This window comes from Hydra vulgaris, chromosome 04 (assembly GCF_038396675.1).
Source record: "Hydra vulgaris chromosome 04, alternate assembly HydraT2T_AEP".
Taxonomy (NCBI): Eukaryota; Metazoa; Cnidaria; class Hydrozoa; order Anthoathecata; family Hydridae; genus Hydra; species Hydra vulgaris.
In genome coordinates, this window is record NC_088923.1 from 9867501 (window position 1) to 9889062 (window position 21562).

The 21562-nt window shown below is 29.8% G+C and overlaps 4 protein-coding genes across 5 annotated transcripts in view; 3 read left to right on the forward strand and 1 right to left on the reverse strand.

Annotated features, from left to right (window-relative positions):
- LOC100211253 (phospholipase ABHD3) overlaps positions 1-15562 on the reverse strand; it is a 47274-nt gene extending 31712 nt beyond the window's left edge. The window contains exon 1 of one of the 2 annotated variants that reach the window (XM_065795390.1): positions 15410-15562. The gene's annotated coding sequence lies outside the window, so the exon portion shown is untranslated. The remainder of the gene's footprint in view (positions 1-15409) is intronic. The other variant, XM_065795391.1, reaches the window with a different exon arrangement.
- LOC136079552 (zinc finger MYM-type protein 5-like) lies at positions 2794-4232 on the forward strand. The gene is made up of 2 exons (XM_065795392.1): positions 2794-3470; positions 3595-4232. The coding sequence occupies exon 2, from the start codon at positions 3610-3612 to the stop codon at positions 4228-4230; it is 621 nt and encodes a 206-aa protein (XP_065651464.1). The 5' UTR covers positions 2794-3470; positions 3595-3609; the 3' UTR covers positions 4231-4232.
- On the forward strand, positions 4237-6564 carry LOC136079551 (zinc finger MYM-type protein 1-like). Its single transcript, XM_065795389.1, has 2 exons — positions 4237-6029; positions 6102-6564. Exons 1-2 carry the CDS (start codon positions 4318-4320, stop codon positions 6235-6237), a joined length of 1848 nt encoding a protein of 615 aa, XP_065651461.1. The 5' UTR covers positions 4237-4317; the 3' UTR covers positions 6238-6564.
- LOC136079169 (zinc finger MYM-type protein 5-like) lies at positions 11844-12422 on the forward strand. The gene has a single exon (XM_065794892.1). The coding sequence runs from the start codon at positions 11844-11846 to the stop codon at positions 12420-12422; it is 579 nt and encodes a 192-aa protein (XP_065650964.1).
- Positions 15563-21562: the final 6000 nt, after the last annotated feature.

Here is a 21562-nt window from a genome sequence, read left to right on the forward strand (position 1 = left end):
ATATTTGCAACAATAATATTTCTTAATAAGGCTTAATATTTCCAATATTAAAAACTTTCATGAACAGTAGACTTGTTTTTAAAAAATGAAATTTTTTGCAACGTAGTTGAAAATAAAAACTTTAGTCAAGCCAAATAATATTAAATGGAGACTTTTTTTACGCAGTCAGTGGTAGCGGAAGCATTTTTTGGTCTTCAAGATGTCTAACTTCCAGATATGGAGCAAACTCCAAACATTTATATGTTTATACTTATGTCAAATAAATATGAGCAACAAGTTGATACAATTTGTTTTGAATTATTTTCAACAAGACTTATATTGATTGATAATTTTTAAATTTCATAAAAAAATATTCTAACATTCAAAAAATATGACCATATAAAGTTTAAACCCCCTCAATTTGAGGGGGTTGCAAATTTTATATAGTCATAATTTTTGAACGCTAAGAAATTATACAATGCAACTTAAAATTTCTCGATTAATAGAAGTCTAGTTGAAAATAGTACAAAAAATATTTCATCAACTTGTTGCTCTCACGTTTGGGGCAGGGGGGACAAAATTTTGGGGCTTATTTGTTCGCAGGCTCCAATCATCGCAAGTTTTTGCAAAGCATGTTTATTTGACATAAGTATAAACATACAAATGTTTGGAGTTTGCTCCATATATTTAAGTTAGATATCTCGAAGAAATGCTTCCGCCAAAAAAATGCTTCCGCCAACCCTGCCTGGAGTAGTGTGGTTTCCCCCAAAAAAAATTTGTTTACGGTATACTTTTCAATATCCTTTACTGTTTACTAATTGATTAAGTTGCTCTGACGTCAAATGAAAACAATCGTATTGGCAGTCATGTTGAGTAGGACGATAAAATTGCAACGAATAAGAGGAAATCCTTAAAGAATTTTTGATAATTAAGAATGTTATAAAAAATCGTTATGAAGACGTGCCAAAATATGATGTAATTTTTATATCAGCTAAGAAATATGTAATAATATTTACGTCATTTATTATAACTGCATCGTTTCATATTTTTTGGAATTAAAAATTGATTTGCAATAGACTGTTGTTCAATTAAGCTATTTTAGAAAGTGGTAAGGTAAGTGGTATTAGGTTGTATCACGTAAAGAAGTGGTTATAAAAGAGTTGTTTACATTGTTAATTAAACTCGAATGAAGAAAAATAGTTTGAAAGATTTTTTTAAAGGTTTTTTTAATGTTTACGTTTTTAGAACATTTTACGGATTCTACCACTTCGAATGGGGTAATTACACGTAACAACCGCGATGGTAAACTATATTCTAAAATTTTAATATACCGTATACTAGCGATTCTTCATAACTATCGAATAGATACAAGTTTGTCGCTATATTAAAGTTAACTACAATGATATAATAATATTAATATCGCTAGCTAAAAATCCGTGGCGTGTATACACAGCACAGCTTTTTAGCTAGCGATATAGACTACCTATAGATTCATATTTACGTTTTAGCAAGCTTCAAAACTACGTTATTTAGCTATCGTCATATATTTTAAAATCGCCAAATAAAAACCCACGATATATATATTTATCGCTATATATATTTAGTGGCTAAAAAATTGTCGTTATGCAGTAACTAGCGACAAAGCTACGTTATGTAGCAATCAATTGTAACTCCGTCGCTAGCTATAAAGCTATGGTATGTAGCCATTGACTAGCTTTTATTTGTTTGTTATGTTGTAATTAACTACATACCTACAATTCGTGGCTATCAATATATTGTAATAATATTGCTAGTTACAAAACTGAAATATGTAGTCATCGACTATTTAAAAATTTATCTTTGTGTTTTAACAAGCTATAATGCTCGGATACTTAGCTAAAGATATTTTGTAGTAATATCGATAGCTACAAAGATGAGATATCTAAATGACGTAATAAAATCGCAATTCAATAAGTTTAATTATTATCATAATTGATCCGATACTAAAAAGCAAATTTTTTTAAGACATTAAAAAAACAAAATAAAACAACAATGTGAGTGGAAAAAAACTGCTTTAAGTCTAGCTAGTCGCTAGTTCATTTGCCACCGGGTATTAAAAGACAATTGTCATTAAAAGACAATTGATGATTTAAACTTTTTAAATGCTTTTGCTTTAATATTTAATATATGACATTCGCTATGTATTTGATTTTAAAAACATTATAGTCTTGAGTTAGTATTTAATAAAAGGCTAAGACTAAATATTCACCGCTTATTATTCGGATCATTGTTGCGATTATTTTCTTTCTTTATAAAAGCATTGAATTATAAAGAAAGAAAATTATAACCAACATTATCTTTTTACTATATATAGGGGAAAACGGGGTGAGATGGGACTTGGCAATATTCCAGTAAAAAATTTAATAAAGCAAAAGTTTTTCATATATGTTATAAGTTTGCAATAGCTTCTTCATATTATTGTGTTTTTTAAGTTTCAGAAGTTGTTTTTTTTTCAAATTATTTGCGAATATGTAAAAATCTAACAATTTTCCTGGATTTTGAAGACATCATTAATATTAAATATTTATGTGTTGTTTGCATATATTTTTATGTTTATGGTTTTTAATTATTCACTATTGTTTTATTTAACTACTGAAGAAATATGATTAGCATATGGTTACGAGCAGTGCCGTGGCAAAGGCCCCCCAAACCCCCCATTTGGGGGGGGCCCACGAGATATAAGGGGCCCGTTTTTTAAAAAATGATAAAATTTTTTATGGCATTTTATTATTTTAACAGATAATTATCAATTATATTCAAACTATAAAATAAAATAAATGCTACTAAGACAATTTTAATGTGAAAAAAAACAACTGATGAGAATGGACATCCTTGTTTAGTTTCTGTATCTATATAGTAGCTTAACTCTAAAATTTTTACTCATACTTTTATGAAAAACACGGAATTTTTTAATCTTGACATGTTTCGTAGTTAACATACTACATTTTCAAAAGATTAAATAACAATTTAAAACTCTGGATATAAATATAAAATCAAAATTTGAAGACATTACAGAGAAATATTAACCGACAAATAGAATTGTTACAAACCAATAAAAATTATAATACAAATTATGATATCATAAATAGCATGCAAAAAATTATGTAAATAAAACAAACTAGATTGACAAATTTATATTATAATGAACAGTTTATTTAAAGATGAGTTTTCCTATTTCACATGGAGTTTTCACACCGGGATATTTCCCGGTGGGCCGTCAGCAATACAACATTTTAAAATTTTATAATATTTTAAAAAGTATTTTCTTTAATTTTTTTAATAACTTTCTAGAATAGTAATAAAAAATTGTGAGTTGAAATACGATTTGAAATATTGATTTCTGCGTGTCAGTTGCTTCATTTGACTGTATGATGTGTGTGTAGTTGGTTAAACCGAAACGCAATCGTCATTATTCAAAATTCGTAGTGAGCGTGGCTGAATCAGCTGAGCCGGTAAGTTTATTATTTTTAGGAGACATTATTATTTTTCATTTAATTTATTTGTATAAATTAAATAGGTATAGTACTATAGTAGGACCTAAAAGTAAATTTTATAAACTATCTGTTCTATTTTTAGGTATTAATTATTGGAATGAAGAAAGTGAAAAGTGGTGCAGCTAAGAGAAGAGAAGCAGCTGCAGCCAGGGAAGTAATAACTAAGTACCCCAAACTTACACAATTTTTGAAACCAGCAGTTCAAGCTGATGGTGAATCAGTAGCAATAACAGAAACCAATAATGATGTTACAGCCAATGCAGAAAATGATTCTGTTTCTTGTTTTGGTTTGTCTGCTGAAGGAGACTCTAATATGGCAATCTGTGAGTGTATACCAACTGCCACAACACTGCCACTTCTTTTTCTCAGTGATGATCCTTCTGATTGGCCAGAAAATGTTTCTGATGCACAGAGGTGTGACATTGTTGAACGTGGTGTAAAGCAAATTGAGATAGATTTTCCACACAATCAAGAAAGACGACGATTTTCAGTGACTTATTATAAACGACAGATGAAGAATGGAGAAACTATTGTACGGTCATGGCTTGTGTATTCTATGAAAAGTAATAAAGTTTTTTGCTTCTGTTGCAAACTTTTTGGTATATCAGATTCACCATTCCGACAAGGGATGAACACATGGGAAGGTTTATCCAAAAAACTGAATGATCATGAAACAGGAAGTACACATCTCAGGTGCTTTGAACAGTGGATGACATAACGAAAAGGTAAACTGTTTTAAAAAAAATTTTGTCATTAAATATAATAAATATTTATATATTTTACCAAATTCAACATTGCAGGCATAATGAATCAAACAACCATTGATGAGCATCAATACAAGTTGCTTCAAAAAGAGCGAAAATTTTGGAGAGCAGTATTGGAACGATTACTAGACATCACTCTATTTCTTTCTGCGAGGAATCTTGGATTCCGTGGTTCACAAGAGGTCATTGGTTCCAAGAACAATGGAAACTTTCTTGGGTTGTTTGAATTGATGGCGAAGTATGATAGTGTGCTCGATGAACTTTTACGTCGGATTCAGAAGAAAGAAACTAATGAGCATTATTTGAGCAATGATACCCAGAATGAGTTGATTGAATTGTTAGCCAAGGAGATTGAAGCCGAAAACCTTTCCAAAGTAAAGAAAGCGAAATATTTTTCCATTATTTTGGATTGTACGCCAGACGTTTCACATAAAGAACAAATGAGCATAATCCTACGATCAGTAGTTTGCATTCCTGGGACAGGTATCAACATTTCTGAAAATTTCTTTGGATATCTCAAGGTAGATGATACCACTGGAAAAGGGCTTTTGGATGCCTTTCTAGATCAGACAAAAAAGTGGGAATTAAATATTCTTGACTGTCGAGGCCAATCCTATGATAACGGTGCTAACATGAAAGGAAAGGCAAAGGGTGTTCAAGCTAGGCTTCTTCAAATGAATCCCAAAGCTCTATATGTTCCGTGTGCAAACCATTCACTTAATCTAGTCATTGTTGACGGTGCAAAGTCATCCAACAGTGCAATTACTTTTTTCGGAGTTCTTTCAAGATTGTATACACTCTTTTCATCATCTCCTGCTCGATGGCATATTTTAAAGTCATGTATACCCATTTCTGTCAAGCCTCAATCCGATACCAGATGGGAAAGTAGAATAAACTGTGTGAAACCTCTTCGCTATCACCTGAAAGAGATATTAGAGGCATTAGAAAAATTGGAAGTGTATGCTCTAGAGAAGAGAGATGGCGCAACAGCTACAGAAGTATGTTCGCTGATGGATTATATGATGACATGGCCATTCATATTGTCAATCGTTATTTGGTATGACGTTTTATACCAAATTAACAAATCAAGTAAGCTTCTGCAGTCCTCTACAACTTCCCTTGATGTCTTGGATAGTGAAATAAAGGCCACATATACATTTCTTCAGCAATATCGTGAAACTGGATTTTCAGACGCACACATGAAAGCATCAGAAATCGCAGAAGTGTTGGACATTGCAAAAATTTTTCCAGAAGTGCGTTCCCGACAAAAAAAGATGATTCATTCATACGAGTGTGCCGATGAAGCTCACACCATCCAATTAGAACAGAAGTTTAAAGTTGATTTCTTTTTACCACTCCTTGATATGTCAATGGGATCAGTAAAGGAGCGTTTTGAACAAGTCAGTAGTATCACAGAGCTCTATGACTTCCTATACCGTTCTGAGAATCTTATTCAAATCTGTAAAGAAAATTCTTTGTCTTTATATTGCAAAAATTTGCAAGCAAAGCTTGGCGATATAGATTCGGATGATCTGGAAATGGAATTAAAACGATTTGTCATAGTGGTACAGGAGAAAGAAAGTACTCACATGAAATCTGCACATGATTTTCTTAATTACATTTATAAAGAAGAGCTGCAAGAAACTTATCCAAATCTTGCCATTGTGTTACGCATAATCCTTACCTCACCAGTAACTGTCGCAAGTGCTGAACGTAGCTTCAGCAAGCTAAAATTGATTAAGACTTTTCATAGGTCAGTATACTTAATCTTGCTACTTTATACATAATAGATGTAGCTCTATGCATTTCTTTTCACTTTTTATAGGTCAACAATGGTTGATGACCGCTTGTCTTCTCTGGCGATGCTGTCAATTGAGAACGATGTGGCAAGAAAATTAAATTATGAGGAGATAATCAACAAATTTGCAAGTATGAAAGTTCGCCACAAGTCATTTCTGTGACAATTGTGAATATGTGATTTATTACAGGTTTTGAAGTATTACCAATATAATATAACAAACATTATTCTGATAATTATCCGTACATATACGTTTGTCTATACTTATATGTCTTATTTTTGATGTTTTTAGCCTTTAGAAAAATGTGACGCATATATATCCTGTAATGTGATGCCACAAAAATAGGGCCCAAAAAAATGATTTGGGGGGGGCCCAAATGTACCACGCCACGGCACTGGTTACGAGAACTATATAAAATAAAGGTTTTCTCACACCTACGAGTGATGGGGTGACTTGGGACAGGAGAATTGGGGTGAAATGGGACACTGTTCAATTTTATCATTTTTTTAATTTACAGTACTTTAACTTTTACAATCAATATTTTTGTAAAAAAGCAAGTGAACAGAAAATTATGTTTATGTTTATGATAAGATTTCAATGTTTACATTATAGTAAAGTGTTTTTTATCATAGAAAATAATTATTATTATATTTGATTTCTTTGTTACTTTGTCCTGAAGACATCTTTCACAGTAAGTATTGTTTTAATGCCAATTATTTTTGTATTTTAAATTCAGTTTAAATAAAGTTCTTCACTATTAGCCTTATTAAATTTAATCACATAAGTTTTATAGGGTTGTGATACTATTTTATTTTCATTAAAATAAATTTAAAATTTATAGCCTAATCTGGATTTTGGTTAATGCAATTAAAAAGAGCATAATTTTTTTTAATAATGGAGTGAGTAATATGAGTAATAATTTTTCAGATGCCAAGAAAGTACAAACGAGTGACAAGTTGGTTAAAGCCTGATGCTCATACAATAAATGCTGCTGGGATGGCTGTCAAATCTGGCAGTTTATCACTATGAGCAGCTACACAAGAGTATACAGTTTCAAAATCAAGTTTACAGCGGAAAATAAAGGTTAATAAAGAAACTTCTTACAGTAACTTATACTTTTATGAACAACATAAATATATTTTTAATAAGACACAAGAAGATGAACTTTCAATATATCTTCGTCAAGCATCTTATATGCATTATGGACTTGATGTTAAAGAAACAAAGCAACTTGCATATCAATATGCAATTAAAAATGACATTAAAATACCAACAAAACTGCAAAAAGAGTGAAACAGCTGGAACTGAATGGTTTTATTTATTCTTAAATCATACAAAATCATCTATTCGTATGCCAGAAGCTACCAGCCTCAGTCGAACAACTAGTTTCAATTGCACAAATGTAGATACTTTCTTCAAAAACCTTGACAGTGTGCAGAAGCGCTATAACTTTTCTGCTGATTGCATTTACAATATTGATGAAACAGCTCTGACAACTGTTCATAAGCCAGTGAAAATGATTGCTGGTAAAGGAGTAAAGCAAGTAGGACAGGTAACTTCTGCTGAAAGGGGAACCCTAGTTACAATGGTGGGTTGCATTAATGCCCTTGGAAATTTTATTCCACTGTTTTTGAGATTTCCTCGTGTCCACTTTCGTAGCCATATGCTTAAAGGTGCACCAACAGGTACAAAAGGTGATGCTAATCCTAGTGGATGGATAAATACAGAAATTTTTTTGAAATGGTTTGATCATTTTGTGGAGTATGGACATCCTAGCAAGGATCATCCATTACTTTTAATAATGGACAACCACAAAACTCATATATCGATTGAACTGATGGATAAAGCTAAGGAAAGCAATGTTATGCTCTAGACATTGCCACCCTATTGCAGCCACAAACTCCAACCACTTGACAGATCAGTATTTGGGTCATTAAAGAAATTTTACAATTCAGCATGTGATTCATGGTTAAAGGCCCATCCAAATACTCCTATGACGATATATGACATTTCTGAAAATTTATGAATAGCTTATACGAGAGCCTTTACTTCCCAAAACATTCAAAATGGTTTTAAAGCAGCTGGCATTTTCCCGTACGATCCATATGTTTTCAGTGATGTTGACTTTTTATGTTCTTATGTATCTGATCGACCAATTCCAGCAAATGACAATTCCGACAAACAAACAATCCCCACATCACTGTGTATTGTATCTGAAGTTATTAATGAAAAGAAACAGCAAATCAGCACTTCTGCCTACCATTGGACAGCAGAACATATAAGGCCATTTCCAAACCCAGGTGAAAGGGTAGCAAAGAGAAAAAGTGCAAAGAGAAAATGTTCTAGGTCTCTGGTATTGGCTGACACACCAACAAGAAATGAACTAGTTGAAAGTTTATCAGAATGTAAAAGAAAAAAAAGAAGATTAAGATAAGAAAAAGAAAAAAAGTTACCCCTCAGACATCAACGTAATTTTGATTCAATTTAAACATCAAGCAACCTGTTGAACAAAGTTACAAATGCATTTAGAATGGTATTTTATTTTTGTTAAACATAAATAAATTTTGTGTATTGTTATGTTTTATAAGGAGTAGAATAAACATTAAAATAATGCTTAAAATTATTTGTTTCTATTTTTGTCCCATTTCACCCCAACCATTGTCCCATTTCACCCCAACATGGGGTGACATGGGACAAACAGTGTCACTTTAAAAAACCAAGCCCTTGAACTTAATTTGATGGTTAAATAATAGGTTTTGCAATAATTTAACATGACAATTCATTGGACTACAGTTTTAAACCGATTTGTATGGTTTTTGTGGAAAATTTAAAGCGCAGCACGCAAGCAAATTTTTTTGTCCCATCTCACCCCGTTCTCCCCTATTATTGATTTTTTTTCCTTGAAAGAAGTGCACACATCATATGATAGAAAACAAAAACCAGCCAAAAAGTCCTATTAATGGATTGTCAATGTAAATGTTTGGTGCTGCTAAGTATTTTTGATTCTTTTTCTGGTATAAAAAATCACGAGGCTTAAAATATTTACTTGCATGGCTTTGTATTTGCTAAACCTGAGAACTACATTCGTGGAAGGCCAAGAAAATAATATGTAAAGAAACGTAGCAGCTTTTTTTATTTTGTTACATGTAAAGGAAAAATCATTTTCGTATGTCAGGCAGCATTTTGTACTACATGGGAAATGCAGTTTTAAGACTGAAAATATTCTAAATTTCGTTTTAAATATCTTTTTATGTATTCTTTAAACAGTTTTATTGTCTCAAAAGGTAGTCTGTATATAGAGTAGACAATAATGTTTTTTGAGACTTAGTTTACGATTTCAATGCACAACGACTCGTATATATAAACAACTTATAGAAAGCAACTCGTAGAGCATAAAATTCGCTCAAGAATTGCTGTATAGGTAGCTAGTCGCTAGTTCATTTCAGACCGGGGTACTAATACCACTACGGAACTCAATACAAACAAAAAGCTAACGTTTTTAATATTCAAATAATTTTTAATATTCAAATAATTTTTAATATTCAAATAGTTTTTAATATTCAAATAATTTTTAATACTCGAATAATTTTTAATATTCAAATAATTTTTGATATTCAAATAATTTTAGTATTCAAGTTACAGCTGTATCCACGCTTAATAAAGCGTGGATACAGCTGTAATTTGTATATATTTTGGTAAAGATTTGTCTCAGTTTTAACTGGATTTTGACAAAAGTATTAAAAACAACAACTTTGATTACAAATTTGTGCATCCACGAAAATGTTATTGTGCACAAATGTATGTTTATGGTGAACATTTTTTCTCTGAAGGGAACAAATGAAGTAATTTCTTGGTTTTGGTCAATAACTATCTGGCTTCAATCACTCAACTGGTAATATTTGTGAATAATTGCTTTTCCAAAATAAAAATCGGTATTTTTTTGATTACTTGCAAAGTATTGTATTCTCACGTGCATCATTCCTAAAAGTTTTAATTAGTTATCCCATTCAAGGTCATGGTCGCATGTCCTGTAATAAAGATTTTGACCAAATCGAGAAGAAAAAAAATAGGTGTCGCTGATCAAAACAAAAGTGATCAAAAAAGTGTAAAGAAACGCTTTACTGTCGTTTATGTTGAACATCCATTAAACGACAACATAATCGATGATGGAACCTCAATAGTCGAAGTTCTTAACTTTATAAGAGCCTACGACCCTTAGAGTTTAAAGTTTGAAAGGAATTATGATCCAGTAAACCGAATTTTAATGACTTCAGAATACTTTGAGAAAATATTTCTTAAAATATGCCAAAAAACTAAGTACTCTTTTAGCATTGAAATTAAATTTGGCCTATGTAACATTTCTGCCCATTAAAACAGCCAAGTTTATGATATTAATGAATTTATCTAACATGTTTACTTAATTGACTATTTATTAGAGAAATCTTAGAGAAAAAAAGCCAGGTGTAATGTGAAATTTTTGCTCCCGTGTTTTTTTTTAATCCCAAGTAAAAATCTCACATTTTATTTTTACTCCCCAGTAATAAACCCTGTCGTTATAAGACTTTCGCTTTCTTAAAAATTTATTTTGAGTAAAATGTACTTTTGCAACCACGTTGTATTTTCTAAATACTTTTAAAAGTATTAGTTCTTGTGGTTTCTTAAAATGAGTTAAAGAAATAATCCTTGGAGACAGTGCCGTAACTAGGCAGGTGCAACAGGTGCACTTGCACAGGGCCCGTAGATGGATTAAACTGACGAAAAATTATTTGTTCTATTAATAAATACTTCTATTAATTTTTTTTTAATTTTTTAAATTTTTTTTTTCCTATTAAGTAGCACTGTATTGTATTTCAATACAGTGCTTCTTAATTCTATACTGTAATTTAAAATTTCTATATTTATTTCCAATTCCAAATTGTAATATTTTGGCGCGAATTCAATCAACGATATCTGGTGGGCAATAGAATAAAACGTATTTTGTGTGTAGTAATGTGGTGAATTTAAAAAATGTGTGAAGCAATTTTCATTTTTAATCAAAGCAACATAAAAAAACTTATTGTCATTATTAATGACACATTATTAATGACACATTATTACAATTTATAATTTCCAATTAGAATTTAAAATATACTCGTTTATAAAAACATTGTAAGTTTGTTTTATTTAAATATAGATTGGTTAAAAATAGCTATAAAAAAACTAATTATTAAACCACATCAAGCCAATTATTCTATTAATTACATTAAACTAAATCATCAGGTAAGCTTTCTAAAATAATAAAAACTTAATAAAACACTTGAATCGTAAGATAGCGTTGGCAAGCACATATTTCAATTTACCGATAAATTTTTTTTTCACAATTTTTTATTTTCGATATATCTGGTAATCTAGTAGCTCCAGAGATAAATCATAAATTTATATTTAATATTATTATTTTTATCTAGTCAAACAATGTCAAAACAATAATCGGGCGCTCAAAAAAGAAAAATTAACAAGCAAAAACAAGAAGAATGCAAATCAATGTCGCAGCAATTTACTAAATGGCTTTAAAAAAATCCACAAATTGAAGAAACTAATATGATGATGCTGTGCTACAATTGCAACCTATAAGTTTAATTGATCATAATGATATTATTACAAATGTCGAAAATAAAAATGTCGAAAGTACAAATGTCGAAAATACATGTACTACTAATATTGAAATTGAAAATATTGTTATAAATTTGCCATCTATTACACCAAACGTCAATATTATTCCGCAAGAAATAATGCTAAATTACAACGACCCAAATTCTTGGCCTGCTATTTCAAATAATGTAATATATTCCCTTGTCAAGCATGGTCCAGAACAAGGCAATAATGTAAACGTTAATACCATTATATCAGCAGACAATACAGGGCGAAAATTTACAAAGGATTGGTTTTATGTGAAACATATTAATGGAGAAATGGTTATAAGAAAATGGCTGTTATATTCTATTAATCAAAACGCAATATTTTGTTTCCCTTGTATTCTTTTTGGCCACAAATCTCATAATATTACAGACCCCCATAAAGGATTCCGTGATTGGCGACATCTTCATCCTGTTATTCCACAACATGAAAATTCATCTGATCACAGAAACAATTATGTAAAATGGAAAGTGATGGAAACAAATATAAGATCAGGGAACACACTCGATGATTATTTAATTAATTCAATTAATGAAGAAAAAATGGTATGGCGTGAAATATTAAAAATCGTTGTAGATGCTATTCTATTCTGCGCCAAAAATAATATTGCTCTTAGAGGTTCAAATGAAAAAATTGGAGATCCAAATTGTGGAATTTTTTTAAATTTGATATAATTTGCTAGCCATTATAATAGAACTTTAAAAGAACGTATTGAAAAACATAAAAAAGGTTCTGTTTCATATTTTTCACCCATTATTCAAAATGAAACAATAAAATTAATTGGTGATAAAACTAGAAACGAAATCATATCTAGAATTAAAAAATCAAAATACTACACAATTTTATTCGACTGCACTCCTGATATATCAAAGAAAGAACAAATGAGTCAGATGATACGATACGTCCATGTTGATTCTAATGGTAAGGTAATGATCGAAGAAAGCTTCATCGACTTCATTCACTCACATGAAAAAACAGGAGAAGGTTTAACGACTGAAATTTTAAATAAACTAGAAGGTGATAAACTGGATATTAATGATGCCAGAGGACAAGGATATGACAACGGTGCTAATATGGCGGGAAAATACAAAGGAGTCAGAGCGCGTATTTTGGAAATTAATAGTTTGGCAATATTTTTACCGTGTGCAATGATTTTTCCTTTCTGTATGGTATGTCTTTGGAATCGACCAGCGTTTTGGATTTAAAAAAGTCGGCTGCAGATTTAGCAACTAAGTATAGCAAAGATTTAAATATGTATCAGTTCACCTGTGAGATACAAAGCTTTAAATTTGAAGCATCGACAATAATACCTAATATTAAAACTGCAACTCCACTAGATATTTTGCAAGCACTTCATGACTTTGGCTTAATTGAGTCTTATCCGAATATTAATATTGCTATCCGGATATTTCTCACTCTTCCAGTTACTACTGCGTCGTGTGAGAGAAGTTTTAGTAAATTGAAATTGATTAAAAATTATTTAAGATCTACTATAGGACAAGAAAGATTATCTAATCTTTCAATAATATCTATTGAATATAACATTGTTAAAGATATTAATTATGACGACGTTATAAATGAATTTGCGCAAATGAAAGCGAGAAAAGTGCAATTTTAATAAAGAAATTTTTAAAAATAATAAATTAAGATATATTTTTTATTTACAATTTTTCCAAAAAAAAGTTAGGCTAAGGGGGCCGAAAAATGAAATTTTGCACAGGGCACTAGAAAAGCTAGTTACGGCGCTGCTTGGAGATAAAGTTGTTTGCCAATTTTGAAATAAAATGAAATTTCATTTCATTTTATTGCAAAATTGGCTAACAACTTTATCAATTTTGAAATAAAATGAAACGTCTAAATATTTAAATATACTAATTAAAACGAATATTTGTGAAATTAAAGTCCTGGAAGATGCAATATAGGAAACTGATGTGTAGATAATTGGATTTGCTTTATTTATGGGTATATGGAGCGAAATCAGCATCGATAGTCTAACCATGCAATTTAAGGCTTAATGAATTAAAAAGTACTTTGATATTTAAAAGTTATTTATTTTCATTTTCTGCTGATTTTTTCAACCTCCGTAGATTGCGACTTACTAATTTAATTTTTAATAACTTTGATATAGTAATAATAATAATTCTAATAAAAATAATAAATATTTGGTTTTCTTTATAAAGTATTTTTTTTTTAATTATTATTTTTAGATTTCGGTGGTAAAAGTACTCAAGTCCAGATTATGGGTCTGTATCTCTAAAAAAAATGTATTTTAAAAACGTTATGGTTCAGATTAGTCCATTATAAACTTTTTTCAACAAACTAAAGTGGAATGCTGAGTTTTACACAATCCCAGAGCAACTTTGAATTTTTATGCTCATTTTTCTCAAATCAGACTTTTATTGGCTTAAATATTTTTGGAACAAGACCTTCATATGGGTAAAACCAAATATACTTGTTCCAATCTATACATTTATAACTCTTACATAAAAATAGAGTACTCGTGCTCTTTCTTTGGTGTAATTCTCGACAAAATATTTTGTGGTGAGAACTCATCAGTATAATAAAAAATAAAATATTAAAAATGTTGGAATAATATATAGAACCAAACAGTTATTAAACAATAATTGTTTGAAATAAAGTATACTTTTATTCACTGCTGCTTTAATTATTGAAGAATTGCATCTTCAATAATTAAATTCTATGTTTGCTAACTAATCATTTACCAGATTATTATGCACAAAGCAGATAAAATGAAAAAAAAAACTAATCTTTTTAATCTTTTATCTCTTATTTTTTTTGGTACTGGTATAGGTGCTAATTGGCACTTATACCAATTCGCACTTATCCCAGTTCGCACTTATTCCAGTTGGCACTTATGCCAGTTTTTGCAACTGCATCGCATTTATGTCAGTTCGCACTTATTCTAATTTTTGCAGCTGCACCGCACTTAAGCCAGTTTCCACTTATGCCAGTTTACACTTATGCCAATTCGCACTTATCCCAGTTCGCGCTTATTCAGCCTCCCGTGATATGTTGTTCATTTTCTTTGTTAATACAAGAAAGTTGTTTCAAGAAAGTCTAACATATAGATGTTTGACCTAGCTTCCGTGACCGTTTTAAGGGTACTCCTTTGTTAGTAATAAAAAAACCAAAATGTAGAGTATTTATTAGGCAATAATAACTGTATCAACAGATAAAAATATGTGCACTTCAAAATAAGACAAAAAATTTTAGAATTATTTTATGCAATTTTAAATTAGTTTAAAGTTTGTTGATGGGTTTCAAAGTTTATTAAAATATCTCGTGTCGTTGAAATGTTGCGAATGCGTAAAGTTGAGTGAAATGTTGCGAATGCGTAAAATAATGAGATCGCCGTAAAAAAATTTAATAAGTTTTGAAACTGCGCTCTCCTGCGTAAAATTGAGGACGTTAGTCACCTCAGCTTTCATCATCTATTAATAGTCTAAAGCTCACCATTTTCAAAGCTCGACATATTTTGAGCAAGTTAAACACGTCAGCTTCAATAAAATTTGTTATATATTTTTTTAATTATATATTTTTTAAATTAAAATATTTTATACTTTTAAATCTCAACATGTGTGAATACAAAGAAAAAAAATCCTTACAAATTATTCTATTATCTGAAAAAAAAAAATCTTACCCGAAAACTTACGATTCCATAAGTTTAAAGTAAATCCATTAGTATAAAGTAAATGCATTAAAGTTTTTTTTTTTTGTTTTTTTTTATAGATTTCATCACTTTCAGAAGTTTTTTACTAAGTTTTCATCACTTATTCATCATTATTGCGACTATAAAAAAAAAAATTCAAACATTAAATTCAAAATGAAAAGAATGTGTCAGCCATTCATTAAAAATTAACCCACTTTTTTCAATAGAAGTTTTCGAGAGAACAAATTTAATTAACAAAGAATTTCAGGGGATAAAATTTACTTATAAAAAAGTAAACACACGATTATGCGCATAAGGGATCGTCCATAAATAAACCTTAAATTTATTTAAAAAACCGAAGTAGGAGATCTTTTACGCAGTGATTTTTATTAAGCTAAACACACTTTTTTATTTTTTTATTTAACTTTAGGCTCTGCGCGGGAAAACTTTTAGTCTTGTTTTGTTTATTAATGAAATTTAGCGTTGCGTAATTTATGGACGATCTCTAAAACAAAATAAGGGAAGTTGGGGCACAGTCAATAAGAGGCATTTTCTCAAAGATTAGAATTTTGTTCATCTTGATAATGTAATTATTATATGTGCTCATATATCAGCAATCTTTATTTATACTTGTTACCACTTAATTTTTGACTACCAGTTTTTGGTAGGTAAATTTAGTTTTTAGCTAACTAAAGTAAATTTTCTTACCTTCCTTATGTTTCATATTGGAAATAATTTTAAAAGGTGATAGTAGATCATAGTTGAAATAATTTTAAAAGTTGAAGTTTTCATTTGGATTATTGATATTTATGCTTTTAGTACTTTAGCTTTTCTTTTAACAACACTCATGTCTCAAGAAATTCGACTTAAACTTAATTTGTTGTGGTGGGGAACAGTGAATCGGGGTACAGTGAATTGGTTGATTAACTATGGCCCATTATTGATCTTAAAGATTTATGCATTTTTAACAACTAAACTGCATGAAAATGAATTTATTAGAGTTCAGGTTAAAAAATAATAATATTTAAATAAGCTTTTAATTTTTTAATATATTTATATTTTGCTTCACCATTATTAATCGTAGTATTTTTTTATTTTTTTTTTAATGTTTTGTTTACATTTGACGTAATATATATAAATTACATATTTTTCAAATACAAACAAGGGTTTTAATAGAAGATCACAATGGTCTCATCGTCAGAAGCCTTTTACAAAAGAGAGTAAAATATTATAAAAACGCCTTTTTACAATTAGAGTACGTAAAAAATAGCATAAAAACATTAAATCGTACTTAGATAAATGAAAATAAATTGTAAACAAGTATAAAACAAAACTTGAACATACATGACAATAAAAATTATTTTTTATCACAAGATAAATAAAAAAATATTCTAATATATTTTCAGTAGAGAGAATGAGATCTTTTAATTTATTTTTAAAAACAGAATAAGTTAGGGGTAAGCCGAAGTTAGGCAAAATAATTTTGTTCCAGAGATGAGCTGCACGATAAGTGATACAGAGTTGATTGATTTTTGTTCGACAGAGTGGTTCATTTAAACAATTATTATTCCTCATGCTAAATTTGCTTAATGATTTCAAAAAAAAGAGGTCATTAAAAATTAAAGGAGATAAATCATACTTCCACGTATAAACAAAACATAAATTTACGTTTAGTTTATATATATCGAGGATTTTTATTTAATTAAAAAATATTGAGGAATGTGCAAACCGATCCGCAGAATTAATTAAACGAATTGCATGTTTCTTACGGCGATAGAGACATTGTAACTTGCTTTGATCAGTGCTACCCCAGGCAATAACTCCGTTATATAACTATAAATAAAAGAATAATAAAGTTTAGTTAAATTATTTTTATCTAAATGAGTACGCGCCTCATATAAAATTCCAATACTTTTTGAAACTTTCGAGAAAACATAGTTAATATGATGTTTCCATGTGATGCTCTCGTCAATGAAAACTCCCAGATTTTTAGTTACAGAATCTCTTTTTATTTCAATATGGTCAATAAAAATTTTTGGTAGATTTGGGGGTAGAGAACGTTTTTTGTAGAGCGGGTGGAAAAAAATCCATTTTGTTTTGCTTACATTTAATGTTAATTTGTTACTTTTAAACCATTTAGATACGTTTTGAAGTTCTTTGTTCATCATGGAGAATAGTTGATAGATGTCACTGTCAGAGAGAAATAAGTTTGTGTCATCAGCAAACATAATACTTAGAAGATTTGGTGCTTTATGCAGGTCGTTGATACATATTAAAAACAAAAGAGGGCCTAAGATGGAACCTTGCGGAACACCACAGGAAACATTTAAAAACTGTTTATGATTAAGTTTATTACAAGAAACAAATTGTTTTCTGTTAGATAAATAACTTTGAAACCATTTAATTACTCTTTCATTTATTCCGTAATAATTAAGTTTATAAAGTAAAATATCATGATCGACGGTATCAAATGCTTTTGAAAGATCGATAAAAATTCCTAATGTGAGTTGAGATTTTTCAAAAAAATTGGAAATTTCACGTACCAACTGATTAATTGCATGCGCAGTTAAGTTATTCTTTTTAAAGCCAAACTGATTGTTGTATAATAAATAATTTAAACTAAAGTAATTAAATACTCTATTGAACATGATTCTTTCTAGTATTTTTAAAAATATAGATAAGACAGAGATAGGCCAGTAATTACTAATGTCAGATTTGTCACCACCTTTAAATAGTGGAATAACTTTAGCAATTTTCAATTGATCAGAAAAGACTCCTTGCTCGATTGATGATTTAAAGACTTTAAAAAGAATATATTTTATTTGTTCAAAGCAATCTAAAATTATGTTACCATTGATTTCATCCGGTCTAACTGCTTTATTTTTTTTAGTGTTTTAAAGGCTTTTTCAAACTCATCAAATAGTAACTCTTTAGATAACTCATCTGAGTGAATGCAATTTCCCATCGGTACTAGGAAATCTTTAAATGAGGCAAAGAATTTCGTGAGCTTCTTCTATCTTCTTTGGTCATGTGTGACAGGGAACCTGGGCATGGCTTTGATTTACCGGTAATTTCTTTTATTATTTCCCAGGAGCGTTTACAATTATTTTTTGCTTTATTGAGAATTTTAGAATAATACTGTTTTTTTAAGTTTTTTTTGAACTTTTTCGAAAAGATTTTTGGTAGTCTTCGTATATTTTCTCATTGGCGAATGATTTGTTTTTTAGATATTTTATGTATAATTTCTGCTTAACTTTTGATGATTTTTTTAAACCTTAGGTATCCCAGGGAGAATTAATATTTTTTTGATTTATTGTTTTTTCATATAAAGGAAAATTGGCATCATAAACAAAGTAAAATGTATTTAAAAAATTATTGTAAATGTTGTTTGCGTTATCACTTAAGTCAATGTTCTTCCAATGAAGCAATGGTGATTGTATTTTAGATTGCTCAACTTTTTTTTGGTTATAGTTGTGTAATCTAACTTTTATGTTAGTTTTAGTCATAATTTTAGAGTTGAAGTTGAAGGTAAAAAAGATAAGAAAATGGTCAGATACGTCTGTTTTTAAGATACCTTTATTTAAGTCACTGTTAAAAATATCAGTTGTTAGAATGTTATCAATTAGAGTAGCTGATTTTGGAGTTACTCTGGTAGGGCAATTTATTAAAGGAATGGCTCCCATTTCGAAAACAGAATCATAAAAATTTTTTAACCTTAATGTCCTTAGAGTAATGGAAGCAATTCATATTGAAATCCCCGACAATAAAATTCTTTTTTTTTTCAAGGATGCCTTTTTTGAAAAGGTTTTCTTCAAAATACATGCTCATGCTCTCGGCCACACCGTTCGGAGGCCTATAGGAACAGCTCAGTAAAATGTTTTGTGATTGATTGTTTAGAATTTCAATCGTTAAAGTTTCTTGGTCGCTGTCAGAAACAGTTAAATGATTCCTAATATAATGAGTAATTTATTTTTTACCTAAATAAGAATTCCTCCATCGCGTTTATTGATAAGGCTCTCTTGAGAAATTAACTCAAAGTGAGGAAGATTAAAGTTTGAAATCTTTTTCAATTATCCAGCTTTCAGTTAAACAAATTATATTAAAAAAGTTGTTGGTTTCTTGTAAAAAATTGAGAAGATTTTCAAAATTGCGGTTTAGGCTTCTGATATTTATATGAAGAATTCATAATTGATCAAAAATATTGTTTTTTGTATTTTCATAGAAAATTCTTCTAAATTGTTAGGATAGTAATATGAACAATCCGTAATAATGTCATTGAAATGATTTATATCTGGATCAAAGTTTTCATCAGATGAGAAGTGTCTCATTTCTGAAAAATTATAACTAAACGATTTAAAATCATTTGTTTCAGACATTTTGATTGTGTCATAAATTAGAAGAAGTTTCTTAACACTGTATGTTACAAAAAAAAATTATTTTTTATGATCTCTACAAAAAATGGAATCAAACTTGAGAATTGCGTATTTACCTTATTTTCTCAATTTAATTACTTCATCCCAGAGTTTTTTAGGCTTTTCTATTGTTTCCTTTGCAAAGTCTTTGATAACAAACACACCTGTTCCGCGAAGTTTTCTTTTGAGTTTAGTAGAATTAACTTTTTATCGTTAAAAATTTAAAAGTTTTAAAACAATTGATCGCTCTTTACCTATTTTTATTGACCCTGATCTGTGCGCTCTTTCAAGTATAATTTCTCTATCAATTTGGAGTTTTTCAGCAAATATGTTTTTAACAATTTTTGTACTATCTTCTCAAGATTTCCCAGGTGAATTCTTTAACACCATCAATTCTTTCTTCGGGATCAATTTTCGAGATCTATTAATTTTTTTTAAATATATTTTTGCATACCTTTTATCTTTATTTTGCCGTTGTTCAAATCGCTTTCAATTTTTTCTAGTCTTTCTGTTATTATTTTCATATTTGCACACAGCGGCGGTTTTAAGCACAGGCAAAGCAGGCATTTGCCGGTGGCCTCGCGCTCAGGTGGCCTCGCATTTTTTTTTTCTTAGTACAAGTAATATAAAAAAATTTTCTTAGTACAATAAATATAAACAACGAAACTCATTTATTAAAACTCAATATAATGTATGCGTACAGTATTTTTATAAACAGTAAATTTTATAAAATATTCAACTTTACATATACATCTATTATTATGTATGTAGCAATTTTTTTTTGCGTTATACATAATGCCTGGCAACCATATGAAAGAGTATGCGGTTTCTAGTCTCATATACATTGACAATGACTGTGACAAATATATCTTTGCCCATATACACCTACACGTCTCAAAGGCTTTTTCTGTTTTTCCATCCTCCTAACTGAATGACTTTTGGTTTGTTTGTTTATTTATTTTATATAATATTGTCTTTACATTTTTACTGTTGCACAAGACATAATCTGAGCAGTGATGGGATGTTATGCTGGTTCCGGGTATTTGTTGTAGCGGTTTCTCTTTGAGCCATAGATCAGTGTTTATTCCATGTATAGGTGTTTTATCCATTGTGGATTCGATGAAGTATGGCTACATTTGCTAACAGTTATTGACAATAGTCCCATAAGCGGGGCTGCCCCCTCCCTGGGAATATCCTTGGTGAGTTGGTGAAGTCTAAAGTTGGAGACTCTCCTTGTATTGCTGTTAAAGCCATCTTGGGTTCTTTGATTTACGACTGGCACTTCCCTTATTATTGTTGTGGCTTTTATATTCACTCCTTACGCTGGCTTTTGATTAGACTCGACGTTACAGAACTTACAACAAAGACTGATTTTTCTTTTACTAATTTATCACATTTACATACTATTTTTATTATTTTACATTAATGTTTTCATGAGGACGCTTGTTCCTTCCTTCTGACTTTGAGTCTTTAAGCATTTTATGAGTTGAGTTCTTTATGTACATTTTAATATAAAAAATCCTGGTACCTTTTTGGTTTTATATTGAAAAGATTTGTGGTTTCTGTAGTATTATATTTGTTTGACGTCGCTATGCCATTTTTGTTTTTGTGAGCACTTTAATGTCTTCATTAACAATCTTTTTATTTTTCCTGACAACAATTTTGTTTTTAGTTTCTCGTTTGTTATAGTTTGTTATATTGCTATAGCTATAGTATGATTGTTGTTGGTATA